At 42.2% G+C, this 18135-nt stretch overlaps 1 protein-coding gene across 1 annotated transcript; it reads right to left on the minus strand.

Moving 5' to 3' along the window:
- On the minus strand, positions 1–18005 carry ZKSCAN2 (zinc finger with KRAB and SCAN domains 2). Its single transcript, XM_068524496.1, has 7 exons — positions 16903–18005; positions 15691–15877; positions 13125–13216; positions 12667–12793; positions 9274–9957; positions 6873–7364; positions 1–4578 (listed from the first exon to the last, which is right to left on the minus strand). Exons 1-7 carry the CDS (start codon positions 17305–17307, stop codon positions 3656–3658), a joined length of 2910 nt encoding a protein of 969 aa, XP_068380597.1. The 5' UTR covers positions 17308–18005; the 3' UTR covers positions 1–3655.
- Between the last annotated feature and the right edge of the window lie 130 nt (positions 18006–18135).

Genomic DNA, 18135 nt, shown 5'->3' on the forward strand with positions numbered 1-18135 from the left:
GAACATTAATACAAAACAATGAGTAGACATACATTTATACTTGAATGCATTCAGAGGTAAAGGCTTATCACTACACAAGTCACTCAGACGCTCCTTGCATTGGGGGCTTCCCCAGCTCCCTCAGAGTTGAATCGTGTCTGTCACTGGGCACCAGAGCTCACAAAATAGGCTTTCTCCACTGCAGCTACCTGCCACTGCCTATCGAGGTGACTCAGGGGCTGCCTGCGGTTGAACGTGAGCGATTTGTCCTTTCTCCTCACCGAGCAAGCTCCCGGACTGCTCACAGCATCTTCCTGCTAAAGTATGGGGTGGACTCAGTGTGGTCCGAAATGCTGCCTGTGGTGGCGAGCCAGGGCAGTGGCCTGGTCTTATAATCTCTTCCTCTCGACATGATGCCCCATAGCCTCACAAAACATCAGAGCCGGAGCGGTCTTGGCAATCATACTCAACTTCTCTTCAGATAAGGATATCAGGCCCAGAGAGACGCTGATTTGTCCAGCAACACTCAAAGTGGTAGTGACAAGAATGAAACTTGTCTTTTGGCTTCTGGTCTAAGGCTCATTCTGCGTGCAGGCTGCCCTGAACTGTTTAAGCATATTGTGAAGTTTTCCTCTAAAAAACTAAGGTTTCCTTCCAGATGAATAAACTAGGTTGTATGTGTATAATAAAAATGCCTGTAAGAATCACGGCATTTGTGGAAGTAACAAAATAAGCCTACGAAGGGATACAACCAGGTTCCAAAGTGCCTTGGGTAAGAGGTCAGAGAATAAAATGCCTACTTGTTTGCACCACTTTAAAAAAATAGGATTTGGGGTAATTTTTAAAGAAAAAATACAGTATTAGATAAATATAGGTTTAAGTAGTTGGTTGAGGTGAGTTGTAAGTTCTGTTTTTGTAAGTTTCTTTGTTCCAGCAGCCAGAAGAAAGAAAAGCAGTAAGTTGTAAAAAAAAAAAAAAAAAAAAATCAGTGTTTGTAAGGTAGATTTTTTTTTTTTTTGCTTTAGGATCAGAGCTTTCTCTGGTACTGAGACCTAGGAAGAAACCTTCTCCTACGGATCTTCATAAAGGCAATTTATGTGAAATGAGACACAGTAATCAGAGTATGACTGTTCATTTTGACTTTCATGCTCCACCTTAAAAAAGATAAAACACAAACTGCCTTGGTCTAAGATGGTGGGTAGAACTTTCTATTTCTTCAGAAGCAAAGTCCAGTAAGCTAATTTAATACAAGTTCAAATAGTCCACTTACAACTGGGAAAAGGTAAGGGAACCCAAATTTCACCTTAGCTTGATCCCAGACATATGACAGACAGAATCAGTTTATTCCACTGGAGAAGGAATGGTTCTTGAGCCTTTCCTGCCACTGGGGAAACTGAAGCGACAGAGGTAGAGAATATGATTTTAGGCAAGTAGAAAAACTCTTTTTGCAAGTGAAGGTGATTTTTTCATTAAGAAACTAATTATGTTCCGTAATTGACATGAACATAATTGACATTACCTTTTGCTGCAATACTTCTTCCATCATATTGCAAGTTCCTTGAGCACAGACACCATGCCTTTTTTCATTTCATATCCCTCACTGTGCCTAGAACATAGCCTTACACATAACAGTGCTTAATAAATATTTATGAGTAAATCATCTACTTTCCTGAATCATGCTTCGATATAATGATCAATCCTGCGTACCTATTACTAAGTGGTGATTTCTATTAATGCGCATCGTCTTTAGAGTTAGAATTCCAGAACATCGACACAATACAAGCACACGCCCACTGGCACCACACACACCTCACTGTGCTAGGCACACTACCAACATGAAACTGCACTTACCATTAGAAGTCTATAATTCAGACAGCACAGAGGAAATCAACCTACAGAGATGTGAACAATCCTAACATTCCTAACAAATGTACGAAACATTTATCAATGTTTACCTGAGTCACCTGCCTTCCAACAGGCCACACCCGATTCTGGCACCGTAAGTTGGATTTCTTTCTACACTGCCTACCCTCCTTGGTACTTTGTTGAACAAGTTTCAAAAGATTCAAACATACTCACGTCTTCAAATAAGAGAGCATCTGACAAAGGAGAGATAAGATCAAAAAAATGATCTACAGCCCTGACTCTGGTTGGTTATCTTTCCACTAAACTTGACTTCTCCCTCCCCAAAGCAAAGCCCCCCGAGGTTACCTTCATCTTAAGGGTATAAATGCCACTGGCCTCATCCTGGAGTTAACAGCTTTGGATGACCAAATCCCTGGTTTGCAACGTCCATAAGTGAACTATCTCCCCATCTGAACACTTCCTTCAATATTTATCGGGCCAGTGCTGGGGGTTGTCAAAGACATCTTTCAGACCAACTGGTAAATGTGGAAAGCAAAAAGTGTTCCGGACTGGAAGTTTCAGTAAATATTTCCACCTTCACTCAGTGAGGTATAGAGCTGCATAAATTACTCAGGGTTCTACAGAGAGGTTTACGACCACATGAACAGGGACTAGGAGCCTCAGAAAAGAGAATGGTAAACTTAACAAGCAGCTCTGGAGTGCTGGTCTGGACCAAGGTGGCGATCTGATCTAAAGCAGGTCTAAGGAGTCCAACTGATCTTATAAATATTGAATGTTTCAGGTCTCTACCTCACTTCTTTCCCTATCTCCTTAGAGTTTTAGAAAACTATCTAAGATTATACAATATTATACTGAAGTGTGGGGTTGGGAGGCATAAAATATGCCAACATATCAGTCATATTCTAGATAAAAACCAGAGAAGTCACACATTCAGAACTAGAATGTGTCTGAAATTCTACTTTAATGAGACATACCATGAGCATGCACGCTATTCAATCTGAGGAGGGCATGGTAGCTCAGAAGAGTCAGACAAGGGCACCCAGAACAATTAAGAGGTAAGTGTAGGACTTAGGAGAAACGGTAACAGGGACTGGATTACTTATAGGCTGGAGAAACAGCAGCCAAGAGGCTTTCAGTCTTCAGGTACAGAAAAGGTTAGTCTACAAAGGACGATGGGTGATCAGTTGCTTCTCATCTCTATGGAGGGCAAGGCATTATTTCAGTGACAATACAGGGATTCTACCTTAGCTATTTAGATCAACTTCTTGACACAAAAAAAGGTACACTGCAACTGACTTCTGGCGGAAACTATAAAAATCTTCACTCTCCTTTTGTGAATATCTTCAAAACCAAGATGGATCTGATGTAGTTCTCATCAGGCTCCTGAAAGTTCTACCCAAACAGGAAACTCTGTGATCAAGTTGCATCCGGGATCGCATGTGGTAGAGAATGAAAAAAACTTTGAGCATTTTTTATCTCCTTGATAACAACTCTCCCATACACTGAAGGATCTTGGATGTTGCTGGGTTTAGCGATCCCATGGCAGTGGCCTTGACATACTGAAGAGAATTCCATTCTGCACTCAGACACTGTATCTTCTTCACTTTATTAAAAGAAAAGTTGAGACACATAGAAGGAGAGGAACAGACTGATCAAGTTAGAGGCAGAGGTGAGGACAGGATCCAAGTCTTTATATTCTCAGCCTTATCTTGGGAATTACAGTTTATAGCTAAGAAAAGAAAGATTGCTTCCAAGAGTGAGATTAGGGTAAAATGGCTAAGGGGACATTTAGGAAGAGAAGAGATCGTCATCAAACAGTTTGCCTGAATTCATCAGTCTTTCCCTTGTGTGGGTTCTCTGGGGCATAGAGCGCTGGAGGGTATGGCAGAAGCTTTTCTCTCACATGAACCTCCCGATGTTTAGTGAGAACAGAACTCTTACTGAAGCGTTTGCCACACTGGACGCACCCGTAGGGCTTCTCTCCAGTGTGTACTCGCCGATGTTCTCGAAATCTCGTACAGTTATTGAAACTCTTCTCACAATCCACACATTTGTAGGGATTCTCGCCAGTGTGGACTCTCCTGTGGGCACTGAAATGAGAACTGTTGGTAAAGCTTTTCCCACACTCTCCACACTGGTAGGGCTTCTCTCCAGTGTGGGTTCTCTGATGTATAATGAGACTCGAGCTCTGACTGAAGCATTTCCCACACTCTCCACATCTGTAGGGCTTCTCTCCTGTGTGGATTCTCTGGTGGGCACCGAAGTTTGAGGAGTCGTTAAAGCTTTTCCCGCAGTCAAGACATTTAAAAGGTTTTTCTCCTGTGTGGATTCTTTGGTGTCTGATTAGACTCCTGCTTCTACCAAAGCACTTCCCACAGACACTACACTTATAAGGATTTTCCTTCTGGTGGGTCATCCGGCACATGAGGCGAGCACTCCTTCCAAAGCTTTCTCCGTATTTGAGAAGTCGGTAGGGCCTTTTCCCCATGAAAGGCCTCTGATGCACAACAGCTTTCCCTAAATCTCTAGGCTGAGACATCAGTTTTCCCTGTCTGACTCCTTGAAGGTTTTCCCATTGTCTTCCTGAGATGCATTCCCTTTTACAATATTTACCTGGATCAGCATTCTGAGAAACAACCCTTTTAGACTTTTCTATTAATGCCCTATGCTGCTCCATGTCCTTATATATTACCTGTGTTGCATCCTCCTTGATACTACTTCCAATTTCAAAATCTGAAAAAAAAGACAATAAAAATTTCAGACCAGTCATGTATCAACATAAACAACATGGCCTACAGGCCTTGTCTGTTAGGATCCCTGTGTGCTTCACTGGCCTCAGGTGTGGGGGACTCTTTCCTGATTCACTGGGCCTTATTTTCTTTCAGTTCCACGAATAGCCAATAATACCCAGCACAAAGTAGGCCTTTGGAAATGTTTTCAGAATTGAATTATAATCCAAGCCATTATCCCCAATCTGTATCCTGATTAACATGGGAGCAACTTAGTTTATCTCCCTGAAATTCCAGTACAATTCATCCTGCTTTCAAAATTTCTCATCTATATCAAAGTACACTACACTTCATTAGTGTTTAGATTCTAATGATCAAGTCCAAATTCCTCAGTGGACTTCTAAGCTCATCAACCTATAGTCATATTCTATCCAAGAGTATTTCTTTCTTCTCAAATGTTGCTGTCACTTTGTTTTTCTGGCAGTCTCACACACAGACCACACTAACTCAAATCTTAATTCTCACTGCTCAACAAACCGGAATTATCTTCTCCTCACTCTTTCATCTACATCCCACAGTACATCTTGGATCCCAGCTTTCCCGAGAAGTTTTCTGAACAGAGAGCATGATGTGGTGAAGACACAGGCTTTGGAATCAGACAGCTCTGGTATGATTCCATCCTGGTCACTTATTAACTGTGTGGTTTTTGTATTAACTTTTTATTATGGAAAATTTAAACACAGAAAAGTAGAGAACAGTACATAAACTGAACTTCCATGAACCACTTACCCAATGATCTACTCCTGGCTAATCTTGTTTCACCTCTATTCCCACACACTCTCTGCTCCCGCTACCCGGATTATTTTGAAGTAAATTCAGACATCGTATTACTTGATCCATAAATAGTTCACAAACTGTGTAACTTAGGCCCAATCCAGGTTTGCTTGATTCTCAAACCCTTCTTCTTATGCATTTTGTTGTACTGTCTTGTTTCTACTTGCTAATTTCAATGTTACTTTCCTTCCACATATTGAGCTGAAACTGCCAACATCCCTCAGTCCCAAGTGGGGTGGCTGTGCCCTGGGTTGGAAGAGGAGGACAGCCATCAATGAATCCACTGACTTAGGTCAAAAGCCCTAACAATGTCATATTCCGAAGCACTCTGATTGAGTCAAACATTGTTCCGGGATTTGGAGGAAGTTACAGCCTAGTAGTTGCCTCAGACAGAGCCTGATAATTTGATGACAGGTCTGGAGCTCACCTTAAAAAACAAGATTCACAAGAGAAGGACTTTGTTTCCAAAGTTATCAACTTTAACAGTTCCAGTTACAGAGTTAATAATTTCAGCTTTCATTCCCATACAAATACAAATTCCTGTATAAATACTACCAGAGAGCATATGTGTGAACTTCCTTTTCTAATGTTTGTTTTGAATAAGCATAGAGTACAGGAAGGAAAAGAATAACAGGTAAGGTTAGAAAGACAAACTCAGATTAAGGATGGTTGTGGAACCTTAATACAAGTCTAATGGAGAAAACTGGTTTGGAGACTTTTACAATAGTTTAGGCAAGAGACAGAGAAACGCTAAACTAGGGTAATGGTTATGGTAACTAAAGAGGGGGGCAGATGGAAGTTCTACAACAGCTGAAAAAACATATCATCTGCCTGGATGTAAACAATGAGACAGAAGGCATCAAAAAAATCTCTATCTTTTAAGTCTGGATGACCTGTGGGAGACACAGGGAAGAGCCATAGTGTGGGAAGGAAGATGCTGATTTTAATTTTGAAAATTTTAAGCCTGGGCTGCTGGTGAGGTGCCTGTGAGGGCATCCAGCGGTCAGCGGGAAACCCGCAGGTGGAGCTCAGTACCAGAATAAAGTCTTTTTGTCTCTGCCTATCCTTTTTCTCATGCACATCACACATAACTGAGACATTTCTGTTTTGAGCGTACTGACACACCTCCCTGATCTGAGTTTTTCTCACGTATAATTCCAAGTTCTTCTTCCCCACAATATTTCTAGGAGATATTAAACATTATCTGCCCCATACACACAAAAACCGAGGCTGAGATCCCAAAAACCAAATCATGAGAGTCCAAGTTCCTCCCTTGAACAGAAGCACCATAAGAACAGGGCCTCTGTTTTATTCATCGATACCTCCCCCTTTTCCTCAAATGCCACAGGACACACGAATATCTGCTTAATGAACAGACATTCATGAGCGATGTGCCAGCTCTTCTGATCTGTCAGTAAATCCCACTTCCTCCTTCTTTAGACCACAGCCCCTCACGATCCTTACCACTCGGGCTTTGCAGTAAACCTGGAGGTCCCTGGAATTCTGGCTCCTGTACAATTTCCTCCTCGCTCAGTCTCTCACTGCTGGAATCTTCAACTATTGCCTCCTGTGAGTCCTCCTCAGGTTCCCAGCCCGTAGGTTCCTGGGGTTCAATCTCAATGTCCTCTCTTTCTTGAATTGAGGGTGACGGGGCTTCCTCTGGGGTGCTGGTGGGAGAGGCAGATGCCCGAGAGTTAATCAGGGCATCCATCTCCTTGTAGAATGCACAGGACTCTAGCACGTGACCATTTTTCACTTTGCGGTAACTCTTCTGAAGGCTTTTGAACTTGGTCCGGCACTGTTCCGGTGTCCGGAGGAAGCCGCACTCTCGCAGCTGTTCAGCCACGGCCCCGTACAACTTGCTCTTCCGATGACAGGCTTGCAGTGCTTCATAAAACCGAGTCTCACGGAGGATGTCAAGGAAAGTCTTGGTTTCCTCGTAGCCCCAGTGCACACCTGCCATTCAAGGATAAAGTTCAAAGATACAAGGTGTCTGAAGCCTCTATACATTACAAAATATAAGAAGTACAAGAAAACAAATCTCATTCCCTGGAACTATTATATGCCTGTGAATAACCTTTGCAAGAAATGAGAAGGTCTATATAAAATAACTATAATATTATATTGAAAGACATACGAGAACTAGAAAGAATGGAGAGACACTATGTTTCTGGATAGGAAGATTCAAGTTGTACAGATATCAATTGTCAAATGAATCTATAAAGTCAAAATCCCAATAGGATTTTAAAATTAAAATTGATGAACTGATCTCAAAGTTCACTTGGTAGAATAAAAATGCAGCCCCCCAAATCTGCCATTGCTATGGTTATTAAGGATTTAGCTGTCTGTCTTTTAAAAATTGTTAGGAATAATGGGCTAGAACACCCAGCAGGAACTTTCCCCCCAAATTCCCTATCATTTCTTTAGCCCGTCTTCTTCGAACAGCAGAACTATGTCCAGAGTAGTTTTTGATGTTACTGAGTCCTCTACTTTGAGAGATGAAACCATCCGTAAGACAGGCAGATGTCCTGCTTTTATAGCAGAATTAAGCTTTTCAGGATATGTCTGAAGACAGTTTGTTAAACATGTTTTTTGGGTGTTTTATAATCTGTAGTAGGAAAGTCTTTTCTGTCCTCTACCTTACTGGGTGGTCTCTTTCAGTCATATCATTGGATTCCACATTTGAAACCACCCTACCCTCATGTCTATGGATTTCCAGAATGATGAATACCTGTATAATGCATTTTCCCATCTTTTTCCTGAGATCTGTTTGTTTTGAATAGGTACAGTCATGAGTACAGTCTCAGATCTCCCAGCCTGGTTTATTTTTCCATTCTACCTAAGAAATTATCATCTTTTCATAAAGTGGAGTACAGAAACATTACTAATAACTGTGACACCAGGCAATGTTTTATTGCATTTTAGCATCTGCAGAATGCCTTCATCTACATTATCTCATTTAACACTAACAACTACCCTCATATTCTTAGCCATATTTTAGACAGAAAATTGAAGCTCAAAGTCGTTATATGATATGTCAGCCGTCACATAGCTACTAACTGGTGGTTTAGTTCTGCATGTCCCAGGCCCCAAATTTCAACACCATCTTTCTTTTGCATAGTATCTTTTTTTTATCCTTTTAATTTCAATATCTCTGTGTTACGTTTAAGATGATTCTCTTGTGGTTCTGGGTTTTTGAGCATGAGCCACCTGTTCTCCTTGCTTTGGCACTGCAATAAGCCTTTCTCTGCTCCAAAAAAAAAAAAAAGATGTATCTCTTGTAAGCAGTATAGTTTTAAAAACTATATCTGATAATCTTAGACTTTTAAATTTGTAATTAATGATATATTTGGATTTACATCTATCATCTTACTGATTTTTTTCCATTTAATGCATCTACTTTGTGATTCTTCTTTTCCTTTCTTGTCTTCTCTTTGAATTTTTTTTTTAATTCTTTTTTTTGTTGTTGTTAGTTACACATTCCTTTATGGACTATCCTTGAGAGTATAATAATGTATCCTTGACTGTTACAATCTAATACAATTGACTGCATTATAACAATTCTCAGATAATGTTAGATCCTTAGAACCCTGGACTCCATTTGTCTTCCTTCCACAGACCCCAAATACTCAAAATTCATGCTGTGCTCTAACCCAAAAAAGAACCCTTCATGGCTGTTACTCAGACTGCACTGGGGGTAACAAAACACCCGGGAGTACTTTCAGTTACATGGCCAATTACAGTGATGAGTGGCAAGGTGTGCGTGACAGAATTCCCTGGGTTTGGTCACTTCTGGTCTACTCCTTTTTCCACAAGACCACATCATCCATTTTCCAACCAGAAAAAAAAAAAGCACCATTCTTACCACTCAGGTTTTGAAATAATACAGGAGCACCACGAAGCTCAGACTTCTGGATAAACTCAACACCCATTTCATCACCATCAGATTCTTCTGCGGCTTCTTCCTCCTCCACCAAATTGATCTGTTCTTTAGCACTGATACCAATTCTCTTTAGTCTGGGGAGAGACAGAATCTCCTTCGGCTTATCCGTGGATGAAGTATGAGCTGCAGGGTTCAACAAAGCATCCATGTCCTCAAAGAAGGCACAGGGTTCTAGCACGTGGCCATTTCTCACTTTTCGATAACTCTTCTGTAGACTTTTGAACTTGGTCCGACACTGCTCTGGTGTTCGGAGGAAGCCACATTCTCGCAACCATTCAGCTACAGCACCATATACTTGGCTGTTTCGGGGACAGGCCTGAAGTGTTTCATAAAAGCGAGACTCTTTGAGAATTGCAAGAAAAGTCTTAGTTTCCTCGTAACTCCAATGTACGCCTGCTATTTTTTCATCTTCCAAACCCCACTGCTGCTGCTCTCTCCGTGTTTTCCCTGCATTCCTTGCAGGGGTCTGAATAGCATGAACTGACTTTTCCTTGACATAGTTGCTTCGTAGGACATTCCTCTTATTAGGGGATTGTAGACCTATTGTCCATGGCTCCTTTCTTTGCTCCAACTGTGCCATCTTGTTAGCTGTAGACACTGTGTTTCCTAGAGTAAGAGAAACATATTTCATGCTAGAGAGATCATCACTGCATGCCCCCATCTCCTGCTGTAGTATGCTCTCCTGGAACACTTGTTCACACCTATCCTTTAAAGGTCTTGTTCAGTTCCTTCTCTAAAGTCTTCCTCAACCATGATCATGCACACTAGTTTCTTACACGAGTTATTTGGCACAATCATCTACTTAGACTACCGTTTCCCTTCTCATATATGTACCACTTCCTTCCCCAGCTAGTTCTTAAAGGAAAACTTTTAAGGGTAAGAAACACGTATTTCATTACCTTCAATTCCCTCTCAGTATCTAACATTGTGTTAGGTTCAGAGCGTGCTCCTATGAGCCAGTATTCGTTACTTATAAAGTGTGCTTACACCTGCTCCCCACATCCCCTCACTCCCCCACTCAACACACACATACACACACTGGGGCTATGGGAGATGAGAAGTCAAGAACTTTTGGAGACATTCTGGTGAAGTTAATGGGAAAGATACGTAAGAATAGGAAAGTAACTTGAATTTTTTACTTTACAATACGGTGGAGATCAACATGTCTTAAATTGGAATCCTAGCTCCACCACTTACTTTACTTTCTGACCAGGGGAAGTTTCTTAATCTCTCTGAGCCTCAGTTTCCTAGGAAATAATATAATCTATTCAACAAGGTGCTGGGAATATTAAATAAAGGATCATCTGTAAAGTGTCCAATGCCTAATAAGTATGTAATAACATTTAGTTTCCTTCTATAGAAAACACACATAGGAGCTTCACGGAATTCCCCTAGGGAGGCAGCATCAAATCAAATCCTTGCTGAAAGAACCCTGGGGACGGAGATTTGCTCTTCACTTTCACATGAGAGAAGTAAGTGTAGGGACAGTGAAAGTTCAAACATCTACAAGGACCAGGCAGGCAAAGTAAAGGAGTGAGGTGGCTGGAGTGAGAGCCCTGGCATTTTAGCACGAGCTCCTCCACTCAGCTGTGGTCAATGGCTGCTGTGAGAGAAGGTGGGCCCATTGTGCCTGACGTTTGATTTTTTTAAGAGATACTGGAAATCCAGATTTATAAACTAATTTTAAATTAAAACTCTGTGCAAGGCCCAAATATGTTTGTAGGCTAGACTCATAAGCCTTTAGTTTACAATCTATGATAAAAGACCGAGCCAGGTGTCTCTGGGCCTGGGCCTTTCCATATGTAATTATTATACATGGAGGCACTGGGCTAAATCTGAATGTCCATAGTATGGTCTCTAACCCACTCATGGCAGATTTTACTAAAACCTCTAATTCATCATTTTACTAGGTCTGGATGCTGTGTGATCCAAGGCAACACTAGGAAACAGCTATTGTGTAGGCAACTTGCCATGTGGCCATCTTTCACTGGCTCCTGTAACAACACTAACAGCAATGACTACCAAGATAACCACACGGGTCTTTGAAGGATGAATGATCAGTGATGAAGTGCAGAGAGCCTAAGTAAAAGTTAAAATCAAGGGTCCTGGGACTTCCCTGGCGGTCCAGTGGTTAAGACTCTGCATTTCCACCGCAGGGGGCGCAAGTTTGATCCCTGTTCGGGGAACTAAGATCCCACATGCTGCATGGTGTGACCAAAAAATTTAAAAAAAAAAAAATAAAAATAAAAATAAAATAAAATCAAGGGTCCTGCTGTTTTGGGAAGAGTGCTTTGTTACTGGTGTGTCATCAGTGTCATCTTAAGTTGATCATTTTTTTAAACTGCTTTAATTACTTTCTGATTATAAACAATTGTCAGTTTATCTTTATTCATTCAGTTTGACACGGCCTATTTTGTAATCTCTGTACTTCAGGGTCTGTATGTATTGTTGCCCAACAGAACTTTCTTTGATGATGATGTTCTGTAACTGTGCTGTCCAATACAGCTATTGAATACCTTAAATGTAGCTACTGCCACTGAGGAACTGAATTTTAAACTTTATTTAATTTTAATTAATTTTATAAATTTAAATTTAAATAGCCACGTGAAGCTAGTGGCTACTCTATTAGACAACAAAGGTTTATAGTATCTATAGTGTGTATTGGTGCACATTTTAGGCCTATAATTTTATTCATAAGTAATCTCTGACTTGTAGCTTACATATGAATGAACCATATTTAGCCCTATTGTTAAAGCAGATGATATAGCTCTTCAAAAGTTTGCTTGTAAAATTACACTTCAGTGGTTATGTGTGCCTGTAAAAATTTGTGCTATTTAAAAAATTCACAACACGCTATCAAGGTTGTTGTATTGAAATTACTTTTTTTCTTCTGTTTATAAGATTTCCATCCACTCACTGAATATTTGCTGGGCACCACCCATATGTCAGGCTCTGTGCACAGTGTTGGGGTTACTATGGTTTAAACAAAAACAAATCCTAAAAAGACCTTATGACTTTACAGAATTTTTAGTCTAGTGGATGTAGATAAGTTTATATTTCAATAATATGACAATCATATATAAATCTCTCCAATGTTTTAATCACTAAATTATAAGAATATATAAAAATCTATAATATAAATTGGAAGAAAGGAATGAGTGAGGTATGAGAACATGGTATGCTAGAGCACAGAAATGACTAGACAACCCATGGAGGTCCTTAAAGTGATAACATTTATAACTATTTTATCATCGGTAGAAGTGAATATATTAGAAATCCCCAAATCTTTTATTTGAAAAGGGATAGAATCCTTACCCAGGGAGACCATGTTCCCAATACTCTCCTTTCTAATATCCCGGTAGAGGTCTCTGTGAGCAGGAATCTGACGCACACTCTTTTTGTAGGAAAAAGCTCTTGCCATGTGGACATCTTTCACTGGTCCCTGTAACACACTAACAGTAATGACTACCAAGATAACCACATGGGTTTTTGAAGGATGAATGATCATGGATGAAGCACAGAAAGTCCCTAAATAAAAATTAAAATCAAAGAACCAAGTGTATATTATGTGCCAAATGAAGCAGAAGGTACTATAAAGAATCATAAGAGAGATGACCCAGCAAGGAGTCCCATTACTCAGATGGCTGGGTGCAGTCTCTTCTGGAAAAGGAGCAAGGGGGAAAAAGTCTCTTGGAGGGAGTATAAAAGTTTGAGGAAATCATTGTGGCTGAATATCCTAGGAAGTTAGGCTAGAGAGAACAATTACAATTTACCTGGGACCCAGCAGGAACTCGTGTGGCTGTTACTTCCTGATCTATGGTGTTCCATTCATCAGCAGGAGGAGGAACCCAGGGAGAAGGCCGAGCTGTAAGAAGAGAAAGAAACAATTAGTGTTGTAGGCTCTGCCATTTTATTCATGCTGCTTCTCCTTTTATGAAATGAGCATGTATAAAAAACCGACAAATATAAATTGGTTATTTTCTCAATGAGTTCAGAACAATGCCCCAAACCACGGTACCCTAAAGCAGGGCTCACAAACACAAATGCTTTTAGGGAGTAGGCAGGTAAAGGACATCATGAAAGGGGAGAGGTAAGGACTGTGGGGAACTGGAGAGCACATGTCCCACTGAAAGGGTACACCCAGTGTTCAGATCCAGCTGATGCTTCATTGTGAGACTACTGCCCTGGCACAGAGCTTCTAACTTTTTTTTTTTAATTTTTAATTTTATTTATTTTATCTTTGGCTGCATTGGGTCTTCGTTGCTGTGAGTGGGCTTTCGCCAGGTGCAGCGAGAGGGGGCTACTCTTCTTTGCAGTGCGTGGGCTTCTTCACTGTGGTGGCTTCTCTTGTGGAGCAGCACGGGCTCTAGGCATGCAGACTTCAGTAGTTGTGGCGCACGGGCTCAGTAGTTGTGGCTCTCAGGCTCTAGAACGCAGGCTCAGTAGTTGTGGCGCACGGGCTTAGTTGCTCCGCGGCATGTGGGATCTTCCCGGGCCAGGGCTGCAACCCGTGTCCCCTGCACTGGCAGGCAGATTCTTAACCACTGCGCCACCAGGGAAGCCCCAGAGCTTCTAACTTTTTCAAGAGAAGCCAGAAAGCAGGACTTTTATGTACAATCTCAAGTCTTAAATCTTGAGAACTAAAAACAAACAAAACCCCCAAACCAAAAACTCCTTGTAGGTGAAACAAAACAATCCGATTTGGCACGTGAGTTACCAGTTCGCCATCTCTGGCACAAATTAATCCCCTATGAGTGAATACTGTCCTAAAAAATGTTAGCGTATACAGATACATAGTACTGAACACTACAGGCAAATATACCCCCAGAAAGGTGGAAGGAAGATATATAAGCTTATATAGTATAAGGCAGTCTGTGGTCTAACTTCTACTCTAGAATTCACTATCTAGGAAAACTTTAAGAATAAATATTACCGTGACCAAGACTCAAAAGCTTGATCTACTACTTTCTATGGAATCAAACTGAATCACTTCCTTGGAAATACATTATTCCCTTAGGCACACATGGCTGAAATCCTCTCTCTTCTTTTAGAAGGAATTCACCTTTCTGAGATATCTATCCCTCAAATTTTCTGTCCTCCATACCCCCAGTAAGGACCTCAACAGAACAAACCATCTTACTTTAGGAACTCCTTATCACCTGAGATGGCAAAATCCAGAAACACCATGAATTTATCAGGTTAAAGTAACTGACAGCATCTAATCCATGTGAACAAGGGAACTCTGATGCTGATGAACAAACACTGAAAAATCCAGAAACCATTAATATTTGCAATGCATTCTATCATAATATGAATTTCAGGAGGGATAAGGAGGTGGGGTCCAAGGTGGTGAATCTTGCCTCTTGATGAGGGGTTCTGTAAGTCAGACAGATTTGAAGTTTAAAAATAATCATGCCATTACGGGAGTAAGGAAACTAACATTTATTGAGCACTATTACGCACTGACCCTTTTACAATGCCTCCTTTAATCTACGCTAACAACCTTAGTATTTTCCTTTTACAGATGACAGAATGGAAAGTTTGAGAAGTTTAGTAACTTGACCAAGACCACACAGATAAAGAATGGCAGAGCTAGGTTTTGAACGCATACTGTCTACCTCTAAAGCCTAATCTCTTAATCTCTATGCATTAATACACAGAGATTAATTAATTAATATTACTTGCCCGAGATAACACAGGGAGGGGGCAGAGAAAGGATATAAACCCATGTCTTTTTATTGTAGGTTCAGTGATCTTTCCACTCCTCTCTTTAAGCCTGACATCATGCTGCAGAGGATGGAGAGATCACTGTGGACTGGGAAGGACAGGGTCTTCATTTCCTTGTATTTGACTTGATTCATTAACGTCTAGGGCAGATATGAACACCAGTTGTCTCTTCTCTATGAAGTCTTATTGTTTATCCCTCTCATATGCCACTTCTGTGATGCCTTACTGTCAGTCACTTTTTGAAAAAAAATCTCATTTCTTCTTCCAAACAGTTTTTCCAAGTTGCTTATAGTCAGCCAAGAATACACACACTTATACATGCAGCAGGACTAAAAACCACAAGCTGATTGTAGAGTGGAGATTCTTAAATGACCCTATGAGACCTTAAGGCCAGTCTGGGCAATCTATGTTTTCTCAGATTCCATCTTTAAGATCCCTTTTACTTATGTCACACATATTCCCAATTCTTGAAGCCAATGAAATCTTTCTCCCCAGTATTCAATTTACTCTCAAATATGTATTGAGGGGACCCTACGCTGAACAAGTCACAGTGTTAGGGCTACAAAACAAATCTGCCATGGTCTCTGCACTGGGCATGCTCTGAGTTCTTACCATTCTTGGGTAAGGGCCGAAGCTCTCTCTTTTGGTTCAGCTGCTCCTGGTGTCCTGAGTGGAGGCTTTCAGCTCCCTCCAGAGACATCACTCTGGGTTGGGTCTCCACCTGCTCTGGCTGAAAGTCTGCCACCTCCCATGCTGCTCCAAGTGGGGCTTGCTTCTCTGAGTGCATAGGACTGCTAACCTGGGAAATAAAGTCAGTGCCACAATATTAAAAGGGAGTTAAAGAGGGCTAGATCAGGGCCAAATTCCCCCAAGAAAGATATCAAAGAAGGACAGAAGATGTGAGAAGGAATGAAAATTTCACTCCATTCCCAATGGGACCTCTGAGGGCATCAGGTTAATAGTATTGTCCAGAAGTCTGGGCATAAGGGAATAGGAGAGTGCTCTTTATTAGTATACAGAGGGGGAAAATCTGTTAGGAGTGAAATACAGAGCCTCCCTGTTATCAGACTAGACATTATTTGAGTCCTCATATCTATTAGGTTCACAGAGAAGTGAAAGTTCTCAGAACACTAATTAATTCACTAGTGAACTGAAAACTTAGAAAATTAATCTCGACATCTAGTGTCTATTTCTGACCAACACAGCAACTTGCTAATAGTCAGATCTTTACACAAATCCTGTGCAAGGTGAAAGTGCAAATCTTGCAGGATTTCATGAGGTTACTGAAAGGGCTGATGAAAAACAATTAGAAGAGCATGCAAAGCCACTGACAAGGATCAGCAATTAAAATGGAGAAGAGTGACAAGGATGAAGACATTGAGGGCACTTCAGAAGGCACGGATTGGAATATTAAAGGATGACAAGAGGCCCTGGAGTAACTAATGAAGTCCTTTCTTTCCTTTTCTTTTTGGGTGGGGGGCAGGGCAAAATAGCCCTCTTTAGGATCAAGCTACAAAAGTAAAATCCTGTGAAGCATAATGTACTGTTCTCTCATATAATTTTTTGGGGAAACGTTACGCAAAGATTTAAAACAAATACTTAGATGCATAATGTTTAGTGTCATTTGCAAGATAATAGTTCAACCAAAGCTTTTTTTCTATTTAATATCAAATTCTGATCCCTTTTAAGTAGATTCCCTTTAAAGGTCTTTCATTATTACCATTTATCCTTCCATAATTTGCATTTCCTGCAATGCATCCCTCGCCCATCTTCCTTTCCACCCCCTTCTTGTTAAATACAAAAATTTGGAAAATCCTCTCTCACCTGCTGTCTTAGTCTTCCAGTCTCTTTCTCCAAATGTATTACCAGGGCCACCGCCTCCTCTCCACTTTCCGGACACTGCTTCTGTGCCCACGCCTGAATCTTCTCGGGTAAAATGGTGAGAAACTGCTCAATCACCAGCAGCTCCAGGATCTGTTCCTTGGAACGCATTTCTGGCTTCAGCCACCGGCAGCAAAGTTCCCAGAGTTTACTGAAAGCTTCATGGGGTCCGGTCACATCCTCATAACAGAATTGCCGGAAGCACTTGCGAAAAGTCTCGGACTCAGAGCTGTCCGATCCTTCCAGAATGGGCTGCGATGCCCACTCGGGCTCCTTTTCCACCTTCATTATTAGGCATCCCTCAACCTCCAGGGGCGCGTCGATCGGAGGGCCCAGGGATGCAGCCATGCTCTAAGCCGGGGGTCAACCTCACGTCTAGCTCAAAGGAGACTCGAAGAAACCAAACCTTCGAGAGCTCCCTGCTAATGGTTTTGGAAGTGTGGGAAGGCAGGAAAGTGAAAACGGCAGTGTCAGCAGGAACAGGGTACCCCAGGCTGATTAATCAAATCTACACTAGGCCCTTGAAAAGGTGAACATGTACCCTAAGGTCCAAGAACTCAGCCTCTTCTCCCAACAACATGTGTCCCCGCGTTGTGGTTTTCCAGGGTGCATCTTTTAGTGCAGTGTCGGAAAGAGCAACGCTAGAGGACTGGGAAAAAATCAAGGGGACCGCGGACAGGAGGGCGGGGGCGGACAGCCGGGCCGGGAGGGGGTGTGTCAGACACCCAGGGAAGGGCCCGGGGGAGGGGAGGCCCCCGAGTGGGTGGGGCCGGATGCGCAGGCCCCGCCCGGCCCCGGGTTCGAGGCTCGGGCACTGCAGTGCGCCCAGGCCGCTGCGGGTGGCTGGGGCGGGGGCCGACGTTATCCGAGGCCAGCGCCCGGCTCTTCTGGCCCAAGGTGGCCCGGGCCGTCCTCAGGAAACCTCCACACGCTGAGGAAAGCCGCGAAGCGGTCCTGTCCCTAAGGGGAGAGAAACCGCGGGGACCAAACAACGCTTCGTAGGGTGGCGTCTGCAGGATGCTCGCTCGCGGCCTCGTCCGCTCTGTTCCCGGACTGCGCGGGGGGCGCTGGGAGCAGCGGCCACGCATGCGCCACTCGCGCTCGCGCGCCGCAGGGTTCAGCGGAGGCTTCCTCGTCGGCGAGGGTCTGGGGGGAGGGGGCGGTGCGGTGGACTCT

This window comes from Eschrichtius robustus, chromosome 16 (assembly GCF_028021215.1).
Source record: "Eschrichtius robustus isolate mEscRob2 chromosome 16, mEscRob2.pri, whole genome shotgun sequence".
Taxonomy (NCBI): Eukaryota; Metazoa; Chordata; class Mammalia; order Artiodactyla; family Eschrichtiidae; genus Eschrichtius; species Eschrichtius robustus.

Coding starts and splice junctions, on each gene's coding strand:
- ZKSCAN2 (XM_068524496.1), bottom strand. CDS start 17,307: ATGGCTGCATCCCTGGGCCCTCCGATCGACGCGCCCCTGGAGGTTGAG. Junction 13,217..15,690: donor TCGGCCCTTACCCAAGAATG/GTAAGAACTCAG, acceptor CTCTTCTTACAG/CTCGGCCTTCTCCCTGGGTT. Junction 4,579..6,872: donor TTTACTGCAAAGCCCGAGTG/GTAAGGATCGTG, acceptor CTTTTTTTTCAG/ATTTTGAAATTGGAAGTAGT.